At 37.5% G+C, this 17,933-nt stretch overlaps 1 protein-coding gene across 3 annotated transcripts in view; it reads right to left on the reverse strand.

Moving 5' to 3' along the window:
• Positions 1-6,690: 6,690 nt before the first annotated feature.
• The window catches only part of TLK1 (tousled like kinase 1), a 153,076-nt gene continuing 141,833 nt past the window's right edge, over positions 6,691-17,933 (reverse strand). For 2 of the 3 annotated variants that reach the window (XM_041722919.1, XM_041722921.1), the window contains exons 19-21: positions 16,818-16,929; positions 15,783-15,890; positions 6,691-9,615 (exon numbers count right to left, since the gene is read on the reverse strand). In XM_041722919.1, coding sequence (XP_041578853.1) covers positions 9,439-9,615; positions 15,783-15,890; positions 16,818-16,929 — 397 coding nt within the window. In that variant the 3' untranslated portion in view covers positions 6,691-9,438. The remainder of the gene's footprint in view (positions 9,616-15,782; positions 15,891-16,817; positions 16,930-17,933) is intronic. The other variant, XM_041722920.1, reaches the window with a different exon arrangement.

A 17,933-nucleotide genomic window follows, 5' to 3' on the forward strand; every position in this document is an offset into this window, starting at 1 on the left:
CATTCTCACTGGTCTGACTTGGTATCTCATTGTGGTTTTGATTTGTATCTCCCTGATGCCAAGTGATGTGGAGCATTTTCTCACATGCTTGTTGGCCATGTATATGTCTTCTTTAGAGAAATGTCTGTTCATGTCTTCTGCCCATGTCATGATTGGATTGTTTGTTTCTTGGGTGTTGAGTTTGATAAGTTCTTTATAGATCTTGGATACTAGCCCTTTATCTGATATGTCATTTGCAAATACCTTCTCCCATTCTGTAAGTTGTCTTTTAGTGTTTTTTTTTTAAGATTTTTATTTATTTACGAAAGACACACACACACACACACAGAGAGAGAGAGAGAGAGAGAGAGAGAGAGAGAGAGGCAGAGACACAGGCAGAGGGAGAAGCAGGCTCCCTGCAGGAAGCCCAATGTGGGACCTAGGATCACACCCCGGGCTGAAGGAAGTCACTCAACTGCTGAGCGACCCAGGCATCCCTGTCTTTTAGTTCTGTTGACTGTTGACTGTCTTTAGTTCTGTTTACTGTTTCTTTTGCTGTGCAGAAGTTTTTTTTATCTTGGTTAAGTCCCAGTAGTTCATTTTTGGTTTTGTTTCCCTTGCTCTCATAGATGTGTCTTTGCCAAGTTCAAAAAGGTTGTTGCCTATGTTCTCCTCTAGGATTTTGATGGATTCTTGTCTCACATTTAGATCTTTCAACCATTTTGAGTTTATCTTTGTGTATGGTATAAGAAAATGGTCTAATTTCATTCTTTTGCATGTAGCTGTCCAATTTTCCCAACTCACTTGTTGAGTAGACTGTCCTTTTTCCAATGGATATTCTTTCCTGCTTTGTCAAATATTAGTAGAGTTGAGGGTCCATTTCTGGGTTCTCTATTCTGTCCCATTGATCTATGTGTCTGTTTTTGTGCCAGTACCACACTGTCTTGATGATCATAACTTTGTAATAGAGAAAAAGCTTTTAGTTTTTCACCATTGAGTATGATGTTAGCTTTGTCTTCATCATAAGTGGCCTTTATTATGTTGAGGTATGTTCCCTCTGAGTCCACATTATTGAGAGTTTTTATCATGAATGTATGTTGAATTTTGTCAAATGCTTTTGCTGCATCCAATGAAATATTTTTATTTTTCATTTTGTTGATGTGGTGTATCGCATTGACTTATGAATATTAAACCATCCTTGCATCCCCAGAATAAATTCCATTTGATTTTTATGAATGATCATTTTAATTTATTGCTGAGTCAAATTTGCTAGTATTTTGTTAAGAATTTTGCAATTATGTTTATCAGGAATATTGCTCTATAGTTTTCTTTTGTGTAGTTTGTCTGCTTTTGGTATCATGGTAATGCTGGGCTCATAGAATCTATCTGAATGTTTTCGTCCTCTTCCAATGTTTGGAATAGTTTGAGAAGGATGGGTATTAACTCTTTCTCAAATGTTTAGTAGAATTCACCTCTGAAGCCATCTGGTCCTGGACTTCTGTTTGTTGGGAGGTTTTTGATTGCTCATTCAGTATCCTATAAATTGTCTATTCTCATTTTCTTTTTTTTCCTGATTTCAGCCTTGTGAGATGGTTATGCTTCTAGGAATTTATCCATTTCTTCTAGGTTATTCTATTTCTTGGCATATAATTGTTTGTAGTAGTCTCCCTATAATCCTTTCTATGGAGTTGGTTATAATTTCTTTCATTTCTGACTCTTTTTTCTTGATAAATCTGCCTAAATGTTTATCAGTTGTTTATGAACCAGCTCTTAGTTTCATCTTTTATATTGTCATTTTCTTTTTTTTTTTTTTAAGATTTTATTTATTCATGAGAGACACACACACAGAGATGCAGAGACATAGGCAGAGGGAGAAGCAGGCTCCACGCAGGGAGCCCGACGTGGGACTTGGTCCCGGGTCTCCAGGGTCACACCCTGGGCTGAAGGTGGTGCTAAACCACTGAGCCACCTGAACTGCCCTATGTTGTCATTTTCTTCTCCACTTATTTCCACATTGATTTTCATTATTTTCTTCCTTCAACTATGGGCATGCTTTGGTTTCTGTTCCTTTAGGGCTAATTAATTGTGTAAGCATTTTCTTGTTTCTTCAGGTAGGTCTGTATCACTATAAACTTCCCTCTTAGAACTGCTTTATTGTGTCCCAAATATTTTGGAATATGTATTTTGTCTTCAGTTTTTAAAATTTGATATCTTCATTGACCTATTGGTTTTTTAGTAGTAGCATTTTTAGTCTCCATGAGTTTTTTTTTTTTCCAGTTTTCTTTTAGTTGATTTCTATTTTCATACCATTGTGGTTGGAGAAGATGCTTGACATTTCAACTTATATTTATTGAGATTTGTTTTGTGCCTAGCATGTGATCTATCCAGAAGAATGTTTCATATGCACTTGAAAAGAATGTGCTGTTTTTGTTTTAAAGATTTTACTTATTTGTTCATGAGAACCACAAAGAGACATAGGCAGAGGGAGACACAGGCTCCCTGAAGTGAGCCTGATGCGGGACTCAATCCCAGGACCTCGGCATCACGATCTGAGCCAAAGGCAGATGCTCAACCACTGAGCCACCCAGGTGTTCTTCTGTTTTTGATTGAATGTTCTATATATCCGTAGAGCTCATCTGATCTAATCTATTATTCAAAGCTACTCTTTCCTTCTTGAGTTTTCTGCCTGGATGATCCATCCATTGATGTGAGGGAGCTGTCAAAGTCCCCTACTGTTACTATATTACTATCAATTTCTCCTTTTATGTTTCTTAATATATTTGCCTTGAATATTGAGGTGCTCCAGTATTGAGTGCAGATACATATAGCTGTTTGTTACCTTGTTGGATTGACTCCTTTATCATTACGTAATGCCTTTGTCTGTTATTCCAGTCTTTATTTTAAAGTCTACTTTGTGTGATGTATTTAAGTATTGCTATCCTGGCTTTTTTGCTTCCGTTTGTGTGAAATCTCTCTCTCCATCCCTTTACTTTTGGTTTCTGCCTTTAGGTTTGAAGTACATCTCTTGTAGGCAGCATATAAATGGGTCTTTTTTTTTTTTTTTAATCTGTGCATTCCTTTTATGTCTTTTGGAGCATTTAGTCCATTTACATTTAAAGTAATTATTGGTAGCTATGTACTTATTACCATTTTTGGTCATTGTTTTTGTAGTTCTCTGTTCCTTTTTCCTCCTCTTCCTGTCTTGTTATTCGATGACTTTTCTTATGCTTGGATTTTTTTCTTAATCTATCATAGGTTTAGGGGTTCATATACCCTATGTATATAGCAATCTATTTTAAATTGATGGATGTTAAGCTGGATACATTCTAAGAGCACATTTTTTACTCCTTATTCCCCACATAATTTATGTATTTGACATATTTTACATCCTTTTATTTTTTTAAAGATTTTATATATTCATGACAGAGAGAGAGAGAGAGAGAGGCAGAGGGAAAAGCAGGCTCCATGCAGGGAGCCTGACGTGGGACTAAATCCTGGGTCTCCAGGATCACACCCCAGGCTGAAGGCAGCGCTAAACCGCTGGGCCACCAGGGTTGCCCTATTTTACATCCTTTAATTTTGTCTTTTAACTGTTTTAGACATAGGTGATTTTACGTTTGTCTTGTAAGCTTTACCCTAAGTTTGTAAGTTTGCTTTTACTAGTGAAATTTTTTCTTTCATAATTTTCTTCTTATAGCATTTTCTCTCAATTTAGCATTTCTTTGAAGGCCAATTTAGTAGAGTCTTTTGACTCTTGTCTGGAAAATTCAATTTTGCTTCAATTCTGAATGATAACCTTGCCTTAACAATAACCAGGTTATTGTAAATTGATTGCCCCTAGTAGTTTTCATTTCAGTTATTGTATTCTTCAATTCTGGTTCTTTTTAATTTTTTACTCCTTCGTTGAAGTCCTAAGTTCATCTACTCTTCCAAAGTTCTGTATTTTTATGACCATTACTTTTATCAGGTAGATTGCTTACCTATGTTTTTGTTTTCAAGATTTTATTTATTCATGAGAGACACAGAGAGGCAGAGACCTAGGCAGAGGGAGAGGCAGGCTCCCTAAAACCCTGGGATCATGACCTGAGCCAAAGGTAGACTTTCAACCACTGAGCCACCCAGGTGCCCCACTTACCTGTTTTACCTATTTGAGGTTTTGTCTTTTTGTTATTGGTTATAGGTTTTTCCTTTTAGCACTTTTAAGTAAGCTCTGTGCCCAGTGTGGGGCTTGAATTCACAACCCCAAGATCAAAAGTTGCATGCTTTACCAAATGAGCCAGCCAGGTGCCCTTCCTTTTCAACACTTTAAGTGTATCATGCTACTATCTTCTGGCTTATAATATTTCTGCTGAAAAATTCAGTTACCTTATGGGTATTTCCTTGCATATAACTAGTTGCTTTTCTCTTGTGACTTTTAAGAGAGTCTTTAACGTTTGACATTATGATGTCTTGATGTGAAACTCTTTGGGTTCAGTATTATTGGAGGTTCCATGTGCTTCCTGGACCTAGACATCCATTTCTTTCCCCATTACCATTATTTCTCTGTCACTTTCTTGCTGCTTGCTTGCCCTTTCCCCTTTTTGGGGTCCCTATAATGTGAATGTTGGTATGTTTGATATTGTCACAGAGGGTCCCTTAACTTAGCCTCGTAATTTTCTTTCCATTTGGCTTGGCTGATTTCCATTTCCCTTTCTTTCAGATTGTTGATCTGTTTTCTGTATCCTCTTCTCTGCTGTTGATTGCCTCTAGTGTCTTTCATTTATTCTGTTCTTCAGCTCTGGCTTTTAAAAAATATTTTCTACTCCTTTGTTGAAGTTCTGAGTTCATCTACTCTTCGAAGTTCTGTGAGCAACTGTATGACCATTACTTTATCAGGTAGATTGCTTGTGTTTTGAGATTTTGTCTTCATTTGGACCATATCCCTGTCTCATTTGTTTCTGTAGAATAAGTAGAGTGCTCTATGTGGTTTGGGAGATATCCATGTTGGTGTCCTGTGGGGTCCAGAAGTACAATTCCCCCAGGGTTACCAGAACAAGGGGCTCTAGAGATCTCCCCTGTGGGCTGCATATACCTTCCAGTTGTGACTAAACTGACTTCTCTTGGCATGCTGATGGGGGCGGGGGGTGGCGGCTAACTCCCAGTGAGGCTGGTTTCAAGCCCTGCAGTGATTTTTGTGGATGAGCTGGCAGGCAGGGCTGCTTCCAACCCTAGGGCCAGAGGTGCTTTAAAGGGGAGCCAGTTCTGACCAAAGCTTCCTAGGAGCTGTGGCGGAGTGACAGCTACTTTGCAGGAGTGCCTGAGAGGCGGGTTGGGTGGGTCCGATATACAGGCGAATGCCAGAATTGGGCAAGTGTTGCTAGCAGTGTGGATGAAGTATCAGAAGGGGCACCTGCCAGCATTGGGCTAGCTGGGCTGAAGGAAGGCAAGAAAATTGTGCCCAGTGGTGCTGCCCTTTCCAGAGAAAGTTTCTACAGATCTGTGTCCCTCTGGCACTTGCCTTAGTCAACAAATCTCCTTCACGTAGAACCTGGGTGCTTTTCAGAGTCCAGACTGCTAACCATTGTACCATGGAACCCTCTTTAACACCCAGGTGCTTTTCAATATGCTGCTTCTGTGCTGGGTCTTGGACTGTTAATAGGTTACTGTTACCTGGCCCTTTAAGAGACTTGGTTTCCTGTGGTTCTCCTGGAGTTCAACCTCAAAGCCAGACATTTCGAGGGATTATCTTCCTAGTGCAGATTCCAAGGACAAGGAAGGTGTGCCCAGTGGGCTTGAACCATTCGTTCCTCGGGGAAGACCTCTACACCTGTGATACCCCTTTCTGCTTTGTAGGTTGCTAAGTGCTTTCCAAGCTGCTTTTTCACTGGGTCTCAGGGTCTCCGGGTGAGCCAAACTGTATGCAAGCCAGCCAAGCAGTGATTCTGTTCCCTGTAGCACTTTGGGATCTCCTACAGGTCAGCCCTGTTGGGTTTTCCAAGCCAAATGTCCTGGCGGCTTCTCTCTCTGATGCAGACCCTAGAGTCTGAAGTGCCCCCTGTGGAGCTCCATCTCCATGCTCCTCCTGAAGCCTACTCTAGTGAGATCTCTCCTTATTGTGTTGCCACACTGGGGATGGGTGGTTTTGACACTGTCTCTGCTTCTCCTGCCCATCACAATGTGGTCCTTTAGATCTTTTGGTGTGGAGAGCAGTTCATTTAATTTTCAGATCTTTTTCAGAGGGAAATGGTCTGTATATAGACTTGGTATGCCTGTGGGAGGGGATGAATTTAGGATCTTTGTAATAACACCATCTTCCCAGCTGAATCTTAAAAATTAGCTGCTAAAGCACTTTTTGAATTAGATTAAGCCTTCAGAACATTTAAGTTCAGTTGTATTAGGGAGGGAAATGATCAGATAACGTGTCAAAATTTAAAGTGGGAGACACCTGGGTGGCTCAGCAGTTGTGTCTGCCTTTGGCTCAGGGCGTGGGTCCCAGGATCGAGTCCCACATCAGGCTTCCTGCATGGAGCCTGCTTCTCACTCTGCCTGTGTCTCTGCCTCTCTCTGTGTCTCTCTCATGAATAAGATATAAGGCTAACTTTTTCACATTTCAAACAGCAATTTAGTTAAATTCTTAAGTTTAAAGGACTGTGTCCTTTAAGCACTAAAACATAGCTAATGACATCTGATGTTAATCAACACTGTATTTAATAAGTAATGAACAGCAAAGCAAACAATATACTCTTTTAATGTTTTGCTGAAACCGTCCATTTTGGGTTCATGTAAGGTATTTGCAGAGTATGTGTTCACATTTTATGTACCATTTAAACTGAGTTTTGTTAGCAGAAAGGAATGGCGGTAAGGAAATAAACCTGACTTTGTTTTTGGGGAAAAAAAAAATCTACTCCCGACTTACAAATTATTAGAGTGGTTTCTACACTTCCTCTCAATGTGCATACACTACAGCTAATTCACATCAAAGAAACATGCTTAAATTATATGTATAAACTACTTCATGTTGCATCAGTCCTGACTCCTAAAGGGAGACGCTTAGCTCATGTGTTAGGGAAAAAAAAGACCTGCTTTATTTCCGAGGACAGAATCCAGGAGACCAAAAACCATGTAAGCCTCAGAAGGTATTAGAGCCAAAGGTAGCCAGTGACTGAAATTACTCAGTGGTACCCCTGTTTCCCATGTGAAGATAACAGTAAATGATTCACCGTGGCTCAGTTAACCATCCTGTACCTGCTGGGTTAATGGCATGTGACCCCAAATCTATAGCATTTGTTGAGAATAACTTAGATGTCGAAGTGGGTTTATGTCCTGTGCATCTTCGATGCTCAAGGGCTCCCTGAACTCACTCCTAGGCAGCAGTCACCTGTTATGGCCTGGTTTCCTGTACTACATTTTCACTCAGTTGAAGAGTGTGGTCACACATTGATCTCATCTACATCACTGATTCCACCTATTGTTAGAAGTTACATGTCCACCTAGTAGGTCAATGAATTTAGGACAATAAATGACAATTACTATATGAACACAGTACTTAATGATTTGGAAAGATGAAAACTCAAACAACCAAACTAATAAGTTGTAGGCTGTACCTAAAGCAATTAATGCTAACATTTCATCACCATATCAGTGTTTTTTAAAAACAGAATTTCTATCTTAATCTATAGAGGAGCAGGTACAGCCCTGCGGCCACTCCTCACAGAGCTCTGGTGCCTTCTCAGGCTTAGCCTTGATAATGAGCTTTAGTACTTTAACAGCCTGAAGCTCTTGCTACCTGTCCTGAAGTACACTTAAACAGTCTACTGGAGCTGATTCTGAAGGAGCCAAGTCAGTTAATATCCTAAAAGCTCCCTTCAAATGTAATTTTCATAGTCCTTAAATTTTAATTGTCATTGTTTATTACTGTTTTGGCTACATTCTCTACAATTTCAGCAGCATCTTAAGAGACAATGTGTCTATATGTACAATGAGAAAACAAAATGGCTTGCAACATGAGAAATAAGAGCCACAGTTTAACTGTACAATATTAAGGAGAACCTGTGGTATCACCTCCTTTTTCGGCAACATGGACAACTTACATGTAAGTATCAGCATTATGAATGTGACAAATAATTCTTACAGGAGTAAAATACAACATCCTGAAAAAGAATGGTTTCTACCATACACGGCAGTTAGAAAATGTTCACATTTTAACAAATCTGTACAAACCACAAGAAACTTATTTATGGGACCACCATCCCACCTTTCTGATAAGAACCTTCTAGAAATGTAGGATAAACATGAACAATTTATAAATCTAGTTATCTATGTGCTCCACAGCCCTAGAACCCAAGAATCTGATTTAGTGAACCCTACATGTCCAAGATGGATCATTTTTACATGCCTTGATTGTTAATGAATGCCAGCTTTTAATATCTCTAATAAGATGTACAGTCAACTTGCACCTTTAAGGAGGTCATTAGATTTTTTAGCAAAGAAGCAACATCATTTAGCAGCAATTAAAGCGCCTTTCAAGAAGACTTAAAAAAAATACAATATCCAATTAGAAAAGCCATATTTTTAAACATTTGTACAAGAATAAGCTGCTGAAACTTGGTAATTGAAATACAACATCTGTACAACAATTTACAATAGAGCTAGAAGGGAATTTATCATTATCCTGCATAGAACTGGTCTGATCTGCATTTGGTTACATACTGTCACTTGTTTATGAACAAGGCCTGGTAACAAAGGGAAAAATATCTTAATTCAGACATACTGAAAACATCAGAGATATTTAGTGATTTCAAAACAAGCAGCTCATTTTGTCAAAGGTGTAAAGTAGATCTAGAAATAATAGCTCTCCCGTTAACATGACTAGTAAAAAAACCAAAAAAACAAAACGGACATGTGGTTTCGAGGTACAACTTGGTAAAAGCCAGAATAGGCAAGTGACAAAGTGTAACTTTGTCCAAAGTCCAAAGATTCTAACTCTCACATGCTACTACTATAAAACACAACTGTCACCGTCATTCAGTTCTTACTTTGGTTTCAGCAGATTAACCGCTGAATGCTGAAGAATGTATCCAGGCACTATAGTTCTTGTGTTAGAAATATTTTTTCCATGTGTTTTTAAATAATGAAAAACTACCCTTCATATTAGAACTCTCTAGTAACAACCAAATGTATTTAAGTATTATAAACGTTATTTACAGTGTTCCCCCAAACAATTTTTCTTAACACGGTATTCCTGTTTCTGTGCAACAGGCAGTCATCCTTCACTGCTCAGGGTTATAGTCAAAAGTGTACATTTTATTCATTGTCCATGATCCACTCATACAAATGACGCTATGAAGAACTTCAGTTCACAAATAGTTCTCAACCATGTCCTGTGTGAAAAAGAAAACAACAAAAAACAATCAAATGCTCTCAAACTCAAGTGTGTATCTGGAAGCAATTCAAAGATATCATGCCAATTTTGGAGGAAAATCAGTAAGTAATTATGCTTGAAGAAGGGGGTGTAGGGGATGCTGTAAGCCCAGCCATGTGTAAGTTTCCTGAAGAATTTGATCTTCTCATATGTGGAAGAAGGTACGGGTCATTTGCCAGTTGGTGCACATCAAACCGATCTTCTTTTCGGTAGGCCAGACAGCGTCTTATAAAGGCCTTAAAAAAAAAAAAGTTCAGAAATTAAAATTTGTGCCCCTTTATATACATCAGTCAGCTGGCTCCTATTGTAAAATGACCACGTTTAAGACAGTAAGTGTATTTCACTTCATTAGCATTCAAATCTTGAAAAAATTCTATAGCATTAAAATTCTTATTCCAAAAGTAAACTCAAGTCCCAGCCCTTAGTTGTTGATTTTATAGTCTAAATGATTACTGCTACCATTTAAATTTCCTGTTGGAAAGGTGTACCTCAGTTTTAAAAAAATTTATTCCAAGAACAAAAATTAGCATTTTATTCTGAGTATACAATTCAGTGATATTTTAAGTGCATTCATGTTGTTATGAAACATCAAGGTCATTCATCTCCAGATCATTTTCATCATCCAATATTCAAAACAAAAGATGAAATTCTGTACCATTAAACGACTCTCCACTTGTCCTTCCCCCAGCACTTGGTAACCACTGTTCTGTAAGTGGAATCATACAATATTTGTCCTTTTGTGTATGGCTTATTTCACTTAGCATCATGTTTAAGAGTTCTCCATGTGGTAGCATGCATCAGAATTTCACTGCTTTTTAAGGCTGAATAATACTCCATTTCATGTACATACTACATTTTGTTTATCCATTTATCTGTTGACATTTTGAATAATGCTGCTGTGAGCAATGGCATAAAAGTATCTGTTCAATCATTGCTTTTTTGGGGTATATAGCTAAAACTGGAATTGTTGGATGGCATGGTAATTATTTTTAAAAACTATATAATATCTATCATTGTTTTAGGTGCACAACAACTTAGATAATTGTTTTCTTTTGATAAATTTTAAGAACTATTCTCCTTAGGACTGATTTTGTTTTTTTAAAGGTTTATTTATTTATTTATTCATGAGAGAGACAGAGAGAGAGGCAGAGAAGCAGGCTCCATGCAGGGAGCCTGACGTGGGACTCGATCCCGGGTCTCCAGGATCATGCCCTGGGCCGGAGGCGGCACTAAACCACTGAGCCACCTGGGCTGCCCAAGACTTATTTTCAAACTCGAAGTTTGTACCTTTGATCCTTTTTGTCCATTTCGCTCATCTCCCACCCCCTGCCTCCCAGCAGTCTGTTCTCTGTATTCATGAGCTTGGGTTGTTTTGTTTTTTTAAATTTACTTACTCATGAGAGAGACAGAGAGGCAGAGAGAGAAGCAGGCTCCTTGTAGGGAGCCTGATGTGGGACTTGATCCCAGGACCCCAGGATTATGACTTGAGCTAAAGGCAGACACTCAACGACTGAGCCACCTAGGCGTCCCTGTTTTTTTTAATAAGATTTTACATATAAGTGAGACACATGGTATCTGTCTTTCTCTAACTTATCTCACTTAAGTGTAATGTGCTCAAGGTCCATCCATGGTGTTGCAACTGGCAAGAGATCCTTTCTTTCATGGCTGAAAAATATTCCACTGTATCTATAAACCACATTTTCTTTAGCCATTCATCCACTGATGGACACTTAGTTGTTTCCATGTCTTAGCTATTATAAATAATGCTGCAGTGAACAGAGGGGTACAGGGATGTTTCCTAATTAGTGCTTTACTTTTCTTGGATAAATACCCAGAGGCAGGATTACTGGCTCATATGGTAGTTATATTTTTAATTTTTTGAGGAACCTCCATACTATTTTCTACAGTGGCCATACCAATTTACATTCCTATCAGTAGTACACAAGGGTTTCTCGTTCTCCACATCCTCACCAACACTTCTTTTTATTTTTCAATAGCCATTTTAACAGATATCAGGTGATATCTCACTGTGGTTTTTATTTTAAGTAGGTTCCACACCTAACATGGGGCTTAAACTCACAACCCTGAGATTTAGAGTTGTGTGCTCTATCAATTAAGCCAGCCAGGTGCCCCCTGACTATGGTTTTGATTTAGTGACGCCAAGCACCTTTTCATATACCTGTGGCCACATATCTTCTTTGGAAAAGTATCTATTCATATACTCTGCTTATTTTTTAATCAGATTGTTTTTCTTTTCTTAAAATAGACTCTATGCCCAGCGTGGAGCCCAATGTAAGGCTTGAACTCATCCTGAGATCAAGAGTCGGACACTTACTCAATTGAGCCATCCAGGTATCTCTCTTGCCTGTTTTTCCCTGCTAGTGCGTTGTACCAACTCTATAGATTTTGAATATTGAGCCCTTGTCAGCTATAACTTGCAAATATTTTCTACCATTTAGTAGGTTGCCCATTGGTTTTGTTGATGGTTTCTTTTGCTGTGCAACTGGTTTTTCATTTGATGTAGTCCCACTGGTCTGTTTTTGCTTTTGTTGCCTTTGCTTTTGGTGTCAGATCCACAAATCCTCACCAAGACAAATGTCAAGGAGCTTAATCGCTACATCTTCCAGGAGTTTTATGGATTCAGGGTTTACGTTCAAGACTTTCATCCATTTTGAATTTATTTTCCTGTATGGTTAAAGCAGTGGTCCAGTTTCCCCAACATCATTTATTGAAGAGACTATCCTTTCTCCACTTTATAATCTTGGCTCTTTTGTCATAATTTTTTTAAAATTTTTTAAAAAATGTATTTATGATAGAGACACAGGCAGAGGGAGAAGTAGGCTCCATGCAGGGAGCCCGATGTGGGACTCGATCTCGGGACTCCAGGATCATGCCCTGGGCCGAAGGCAGGTGCTTAACTGCTGAGCCACCCGGGCATCCCTCTTTTGTCATAAATTAATTAGCCATCTAAGCTTGGGTTTATTTCTGGGCTCTCTATTCTGTTCCACTGATTTGTCTGTTTTTATGCCAATACCATACTGTTTTGATTGCTACAGCTTTGAAATATAGCTCAAAATCAAGGAATTTGATGCCTCTGGCTTTGTTCTTCTTTCTTAAGACTGCTTTGGCTATTCAGGGTTTTTAGTGATTTCATCCCAATTTTAGAATTGGGTGATCTATTTTTGTGAAAAATGCCATTAGAATTTTGATAGGGCATGCATTCCTTTGGGTAGTACAGACTTTTAAATATTCTTCTAATTCAAGACCAAGGGATATATTTCCATTTATTTGCATGGCCTTCAATTCCTTTCATCAATGTTTTATAGTTTTCAGAGTACACTTTTCACCTCCTTGGTTAAATTTATTCCTAGGTATTTTATTCTTCTTAATACAACTGTAAAGACTGTTTTCTTAATTTCTCTGATAGTTTATTAGTAGTGTATAGAAATACAACAGATTTTTGTATCCTGCAACTTTACCAAGGTACAGTCTTTAGGATTTTCTATATATATAATGTCATTTGCAAATAGTGACTCTTTTACTTCTTCCTTTTATTCGTTCTTGTCTAATTGCTCTGGCAAGAACTTCCAAATACTATATTGAATATGGAAAGCTGCATTTCTCCATATATAATAATTCCAGACTTCTAGAATTTTCTCTCATTCTCATTCCATTTTACTATCAGTTTACTTTGGCTAGAGGGTATGATGCCCTTTTTTTGGGGGTGGGGGTGCCACATTTTTTAAGATGCAGGGAACAATGAAGTGATACTTCTATTGGGGTTTGTTTCCTAAGTTAATATTGTATATCAGTACTGAAAAAACTAAATAATGGAATATAATCAGTATCTTTTTTCCTTCTTAAACTGGTTTTTATATATATTGTCCTTCAGAATGGCTTTGTATTAAAAAAAAATCTAAGATGGTACACAAAGCAAATCTATCTATGTAGCTGGCAATCAAACCTAACCTAACCAGAACCCCCTACGTCTCTTCATGCCTCTGTCCAGGCACTGGCTCTGCCTCCAAGCTAGCAGGGAAATCTCTATCCTGACTTCTACTACTCTAGTTCTGAACTTTACTTAAGTGGAATTATACCTTATGTTCTGACTTCTTTCAGTCAATATCCTATTTTGAGAGATTCATCCGATTTTTGCAACAGATAAAACATTTTCAAGGGATAATTAATCATTTCCTTATTGCTGACAGCAAAAGTAACTAGCCTGTCTTAAAATTCCTAACTTCCATATACATTCATGAATTAAAGCATTTTGCACCTACGTTGATAAGTAATTTTTCCTCTAAAAACAAACTAGCTCTTATTATTATACATTAGTTAGCTTACAAATACTTATCAAAAATCTTTCTGAATCATTTTCAATGCTGTCTCTGAAACCTAGAGTTCAGTTTAACACCTAAGTTTCAGTAGAGGAAAAGGTGGTGATGTTAGTCTCCAAGGAGTACATGTACTTATTAAGATGCTCAGGCCAGGTCAGTGGAGGTACTTGGTAGAGGTGTATTCTCTAAGGACAAGGTTTGAAAAAAACACCGCACACGAAACCCCACAAAAAACAATGTGCCCCTTTACTTCCCACATCTGTGACTGTGGTGCCTATGAAGAGCCTAAGACTAGAAACAGAGATGGCTAAATGGGACTTCTTTTCGGCAAACCACATTCATTCCTGGTCACTTCTGTCAGTTAATTTATTTAGTTTCTTTTCTCACTGATGCTGCAGATAGAAAAGGAAGGCAAAATTTAGATGCTAGCATTGTCAAGTTCTTTTCAGGGAGCCATATTACCTTATGAAAAGTATGTGATGATCTTAGTCTGAAGCACAATGAATTATCTTCTAAAAGTTATCCAATAAGATGTAACAGACAAAATGAAATATAAGACTGTTTGTTATTCACAAAAACCAGTACATTTTCAATAATGAAGGTCACTATGACCTCGATCAGGGGCAATATCTAGCAGTGCTTATTACCTACATTCTAAGAATACAGAAATTATAATGCCTGTTTATGAATTATCCTTATTGCCAAGAAAAAACTGGAACCTTCATGTGTTTTTCTTAGGAATTTCATAGGATTTAAAAAAGAAGATTCCAGGGCAGCCCCGGTGGCGCAGCGGTTTAGCGCCGCCTGCAGCCCAGGGTGTTATCCTGGAGACCCTGGATCGAGTCCCACGTCAGGCTCTCTGTATGATGCCTGCTTCTCCCTCTGCCTGTGTCTCTGCCTCTCTGTCTCTATGAATAAATAAATAAAATCTTAAAAAAAAAAAGAAGATTCCAATAGGAATCACAGAGAAATGAGCTTTGTGCTGAGTCTAACAAAGGAAGAGTGAAAATACAAAGGTGAATGGCCAATAGAATGAAAATGGGAAGATATTAAGCACCATTAACATTTTGCTATTAATTACAGATGCTATTCCATGTTACTAGACAGATGGATTAGAACTACAGGAAGCTGTTCATTACTGATTCATAGACTGCTACATGGAAGCAGAGGTGATGAAGAGGTCAGGCTTTTTCAAGAGCTACTGTATGGCAGCATAAGGTCAACAGTGAATTCTGGAGTCTAGCAGAAGTGAATACTTTAGGCCACAGCTCTGCTATTTTCTAGCTTGTATGATTCTGGACAAGATAATTCAGCTATGGTTTGGATGGCTTCCTACTTTATAAAATGGGAATAATGAAGATACTGATCTATATCTATACAGTTGTTAAAAGATTAAGTATCAACACAATGCTTGGTACATAATCACTAAATAAATGGTAGTTATTATTACTACTTTTTTTTTTACTTCTTATATACTTAAATATGTTGGTATTACCATATGCTGATACATAAAAGTTTTGTGATTTTTCCTTAATTTTCAAAGCAAGTTGCTGTTGTCAATCAGGGACTGTATCTGGGTCTTCAAAAGATGAAAACCAAAGACTCTTTCCAGAGCAAATCACCAGTCCTTAGTGGACAAATTTTACTGTGGCAGCAATCTCTTTTTTTATTTACTATTAAGTACAGTTGACCTGTGAACAGTGTGGGGGTTTAGGGGCATGGTTGAAAATCCAAATATAACTTTTGGCTGCCCCAAAACTATGAGTGGCCTAGTGTTGACTGGAAGACTTACTGATAACATAAGCAGTTGAATAATACATATTTTATGTTATATATATGGTATATTCTTTCAATAAAGTAAGCTAAAGAAATGGAAATGTTAAAATCATAAGAGAAAATACATTTACAGTACTGTACTATTTGTTAAAAAAAAAAATCCACATTAACAAAGGACCTGATCTCTGCAGTTCAAACCCATGTGGTTCAGAAGTCAACTGTACTTACTTTCAACACAATTTATGAAATAAAATTTACTTCACAAAACTTATTTACATAAACTTTAATACCTTTGCTTCACTGCTTACAACTGGTTTTACAGGGAACTGGACTTCTGTGGCTTTTAATATTGTATTTTCTTGAAGAATGTCTTGTTGAGATTGATTGTGACCAAATGGCTTAAAAAAAAAAAAAGTTTAGGAATTTCTCACAAATATTTAAACAGAGTAATTATCACTAAATCCTCAAGATATAAATGATTTGTGTTCTAAAAACTCTTCTTCGTTATTTGGAACGTGGGATACATTCTCATAGAAATAGTGTTATAATTGATAGAAGGCTGAGTAAACCCACCTAATTCCTCAATATAGCTTAAACATGGTGCATAAACATAGACTATAATGCTGTTGCAATATAATCAAGATAAAACAAAAATATTTTAAAAATCTAAAAATTTATTATGACCGTTTTAAAAACTGAAACATGACTAAAGAAGTAAGAAGCAGTGGAAATGTCTGAAAACTCCAAAGAATAAAATACTTTGAGCATGCTACACTCCTTCACTGACAGTTCTGGGTTTGTTCTAACTTGCAGTGACTTCCTAGAGAAGTCCCTTAATCTCTCTCTCCACACCAACATGAAGGGACTGGAAAGTATCTATGGCAGCTTGTATAGCTCTGTCTTTAAAATAAAGAGAGGTTTGGGAAGAATTAAGACTAAGTTTGATGGAGTTTCCCTGAGGAAGACACAGGGGACACAATGCCCAGGACAAATTGAGTGTGTGTGGAGTGAGGTAGGAGTGGGGGAGACAATGTGAGTAAGTACAAAGAATGGAGTGTTTTGGCTCCAGAACCCTAACAGTAGAAAATGTTAGCATTATTAATAGATCGGTTCTTCTTTTACTTAAAAAAAGAGGGGGCAAAAAGGAGATCAAGTAAGCTGCTGTGACATTAAAATAATCTGATCCATGGAAATTTTACCAAGAAACAGAAGCCTGACTTCCCTTAGTAGGATCTACCCTGACTTTAAATTAATTAAAACTTTAAATTTAAGATGGGAAATTCAACTTTTCTCCATACAGCAGAATCTTGCATACTTTAACTTACCTTTCTACCATAAAGACACTGAAAGAAAATGACACCAACTGACCACACATCAACCTTGTTGGAAATCTTTGGTGGTTCTTTTCCAACTACAAAACACTCAGGAGGTAAATACCTACAGTTTTTGAAGGAGAAAAGAGTAAAGGATACCATTAACAGTCTGTAACTTAAGCCTTCTAAAGGTACATTGAGAACACTCAATACTCCTACAAAAAGCCTTAGGACTTTCATGAATGAAAAATCACTAAACTTTTGAAACATTTACACATCCTTGTATCATTGGACTCTAGAGCTAAAACATACAACTTTGTGATAAAATATGCAACACATACATATATTATATATACTAACATCATTTTTCATTCCTGTAGGTAATATACATATATTGTCAGTAGAAATTATGTTCTAATTTGAGTAAGCATTAATAAACACTCTCCCATGCCCTTTGACTTGTGTTCAAACTGTAGGCAATTCTCTTCCTAAACAGGTATCTGACCAGCTGGCTCTTCTATTTAAAAACTTGCAACATCATGTACTACCACGGTTAGACCTCATAGCTCTTGTTTGTAACACAAACCCATCCTAATCTACAAGCAACTGTCTGGGCAAAGACCATTCATTTGGTTCACCATACTGCTCCCTTATCCCCCACATGCTTCTTCATATAACAATTTCTTTTTTTTTTTCTTTCTTTCTTTTTTTTTCTTCTCTCATATAACAATTTCTAATGCCTTCCCTAACCACTCCAATTCATTTGGTGAGCACTTTTTTCTTCTTTAAGATGGACTAGACCTCCATAAACCTCCTCTGTTCCCTCTAGGCTGAGCTTTGCTTCTTCCCCATGTAACCGGCAGATGTTATGATACCTCTATACTGGCACTGCACTAAACTCACACTCAACTGGGAGCAGCTCAAGGGGCTCATATTATTCACTGTGCAGTTTTTGAACCCTAGCAGCATCTAAAATATAAAGTATTAAAAAAAATACTATTTTCTATTTTTTTGGTTGCATTTTTTCATTTTATTTTTTATTTTTAATAAATTAATTTTTATTGGTGTTCAATTTACCAACATACAGAAAAACACCCAGTGCTCATCCCGTCAAGTGTCCCCCTCAGT

This window comes from Vulpes lagopus, chromosome 11 (genome assembly GCF_018345385.1).
Source record: "Vulpes lagopus strain Blue_001 chromosome 11, ASM1834538v1, whole genome shotgun sequence".
Classification (NCBI taxonomy): Eukaryota; Metazoa; Chordata; class Mammalia; order Carnivora; family Canidae; genus Vulpes; species Vulpes lagopus.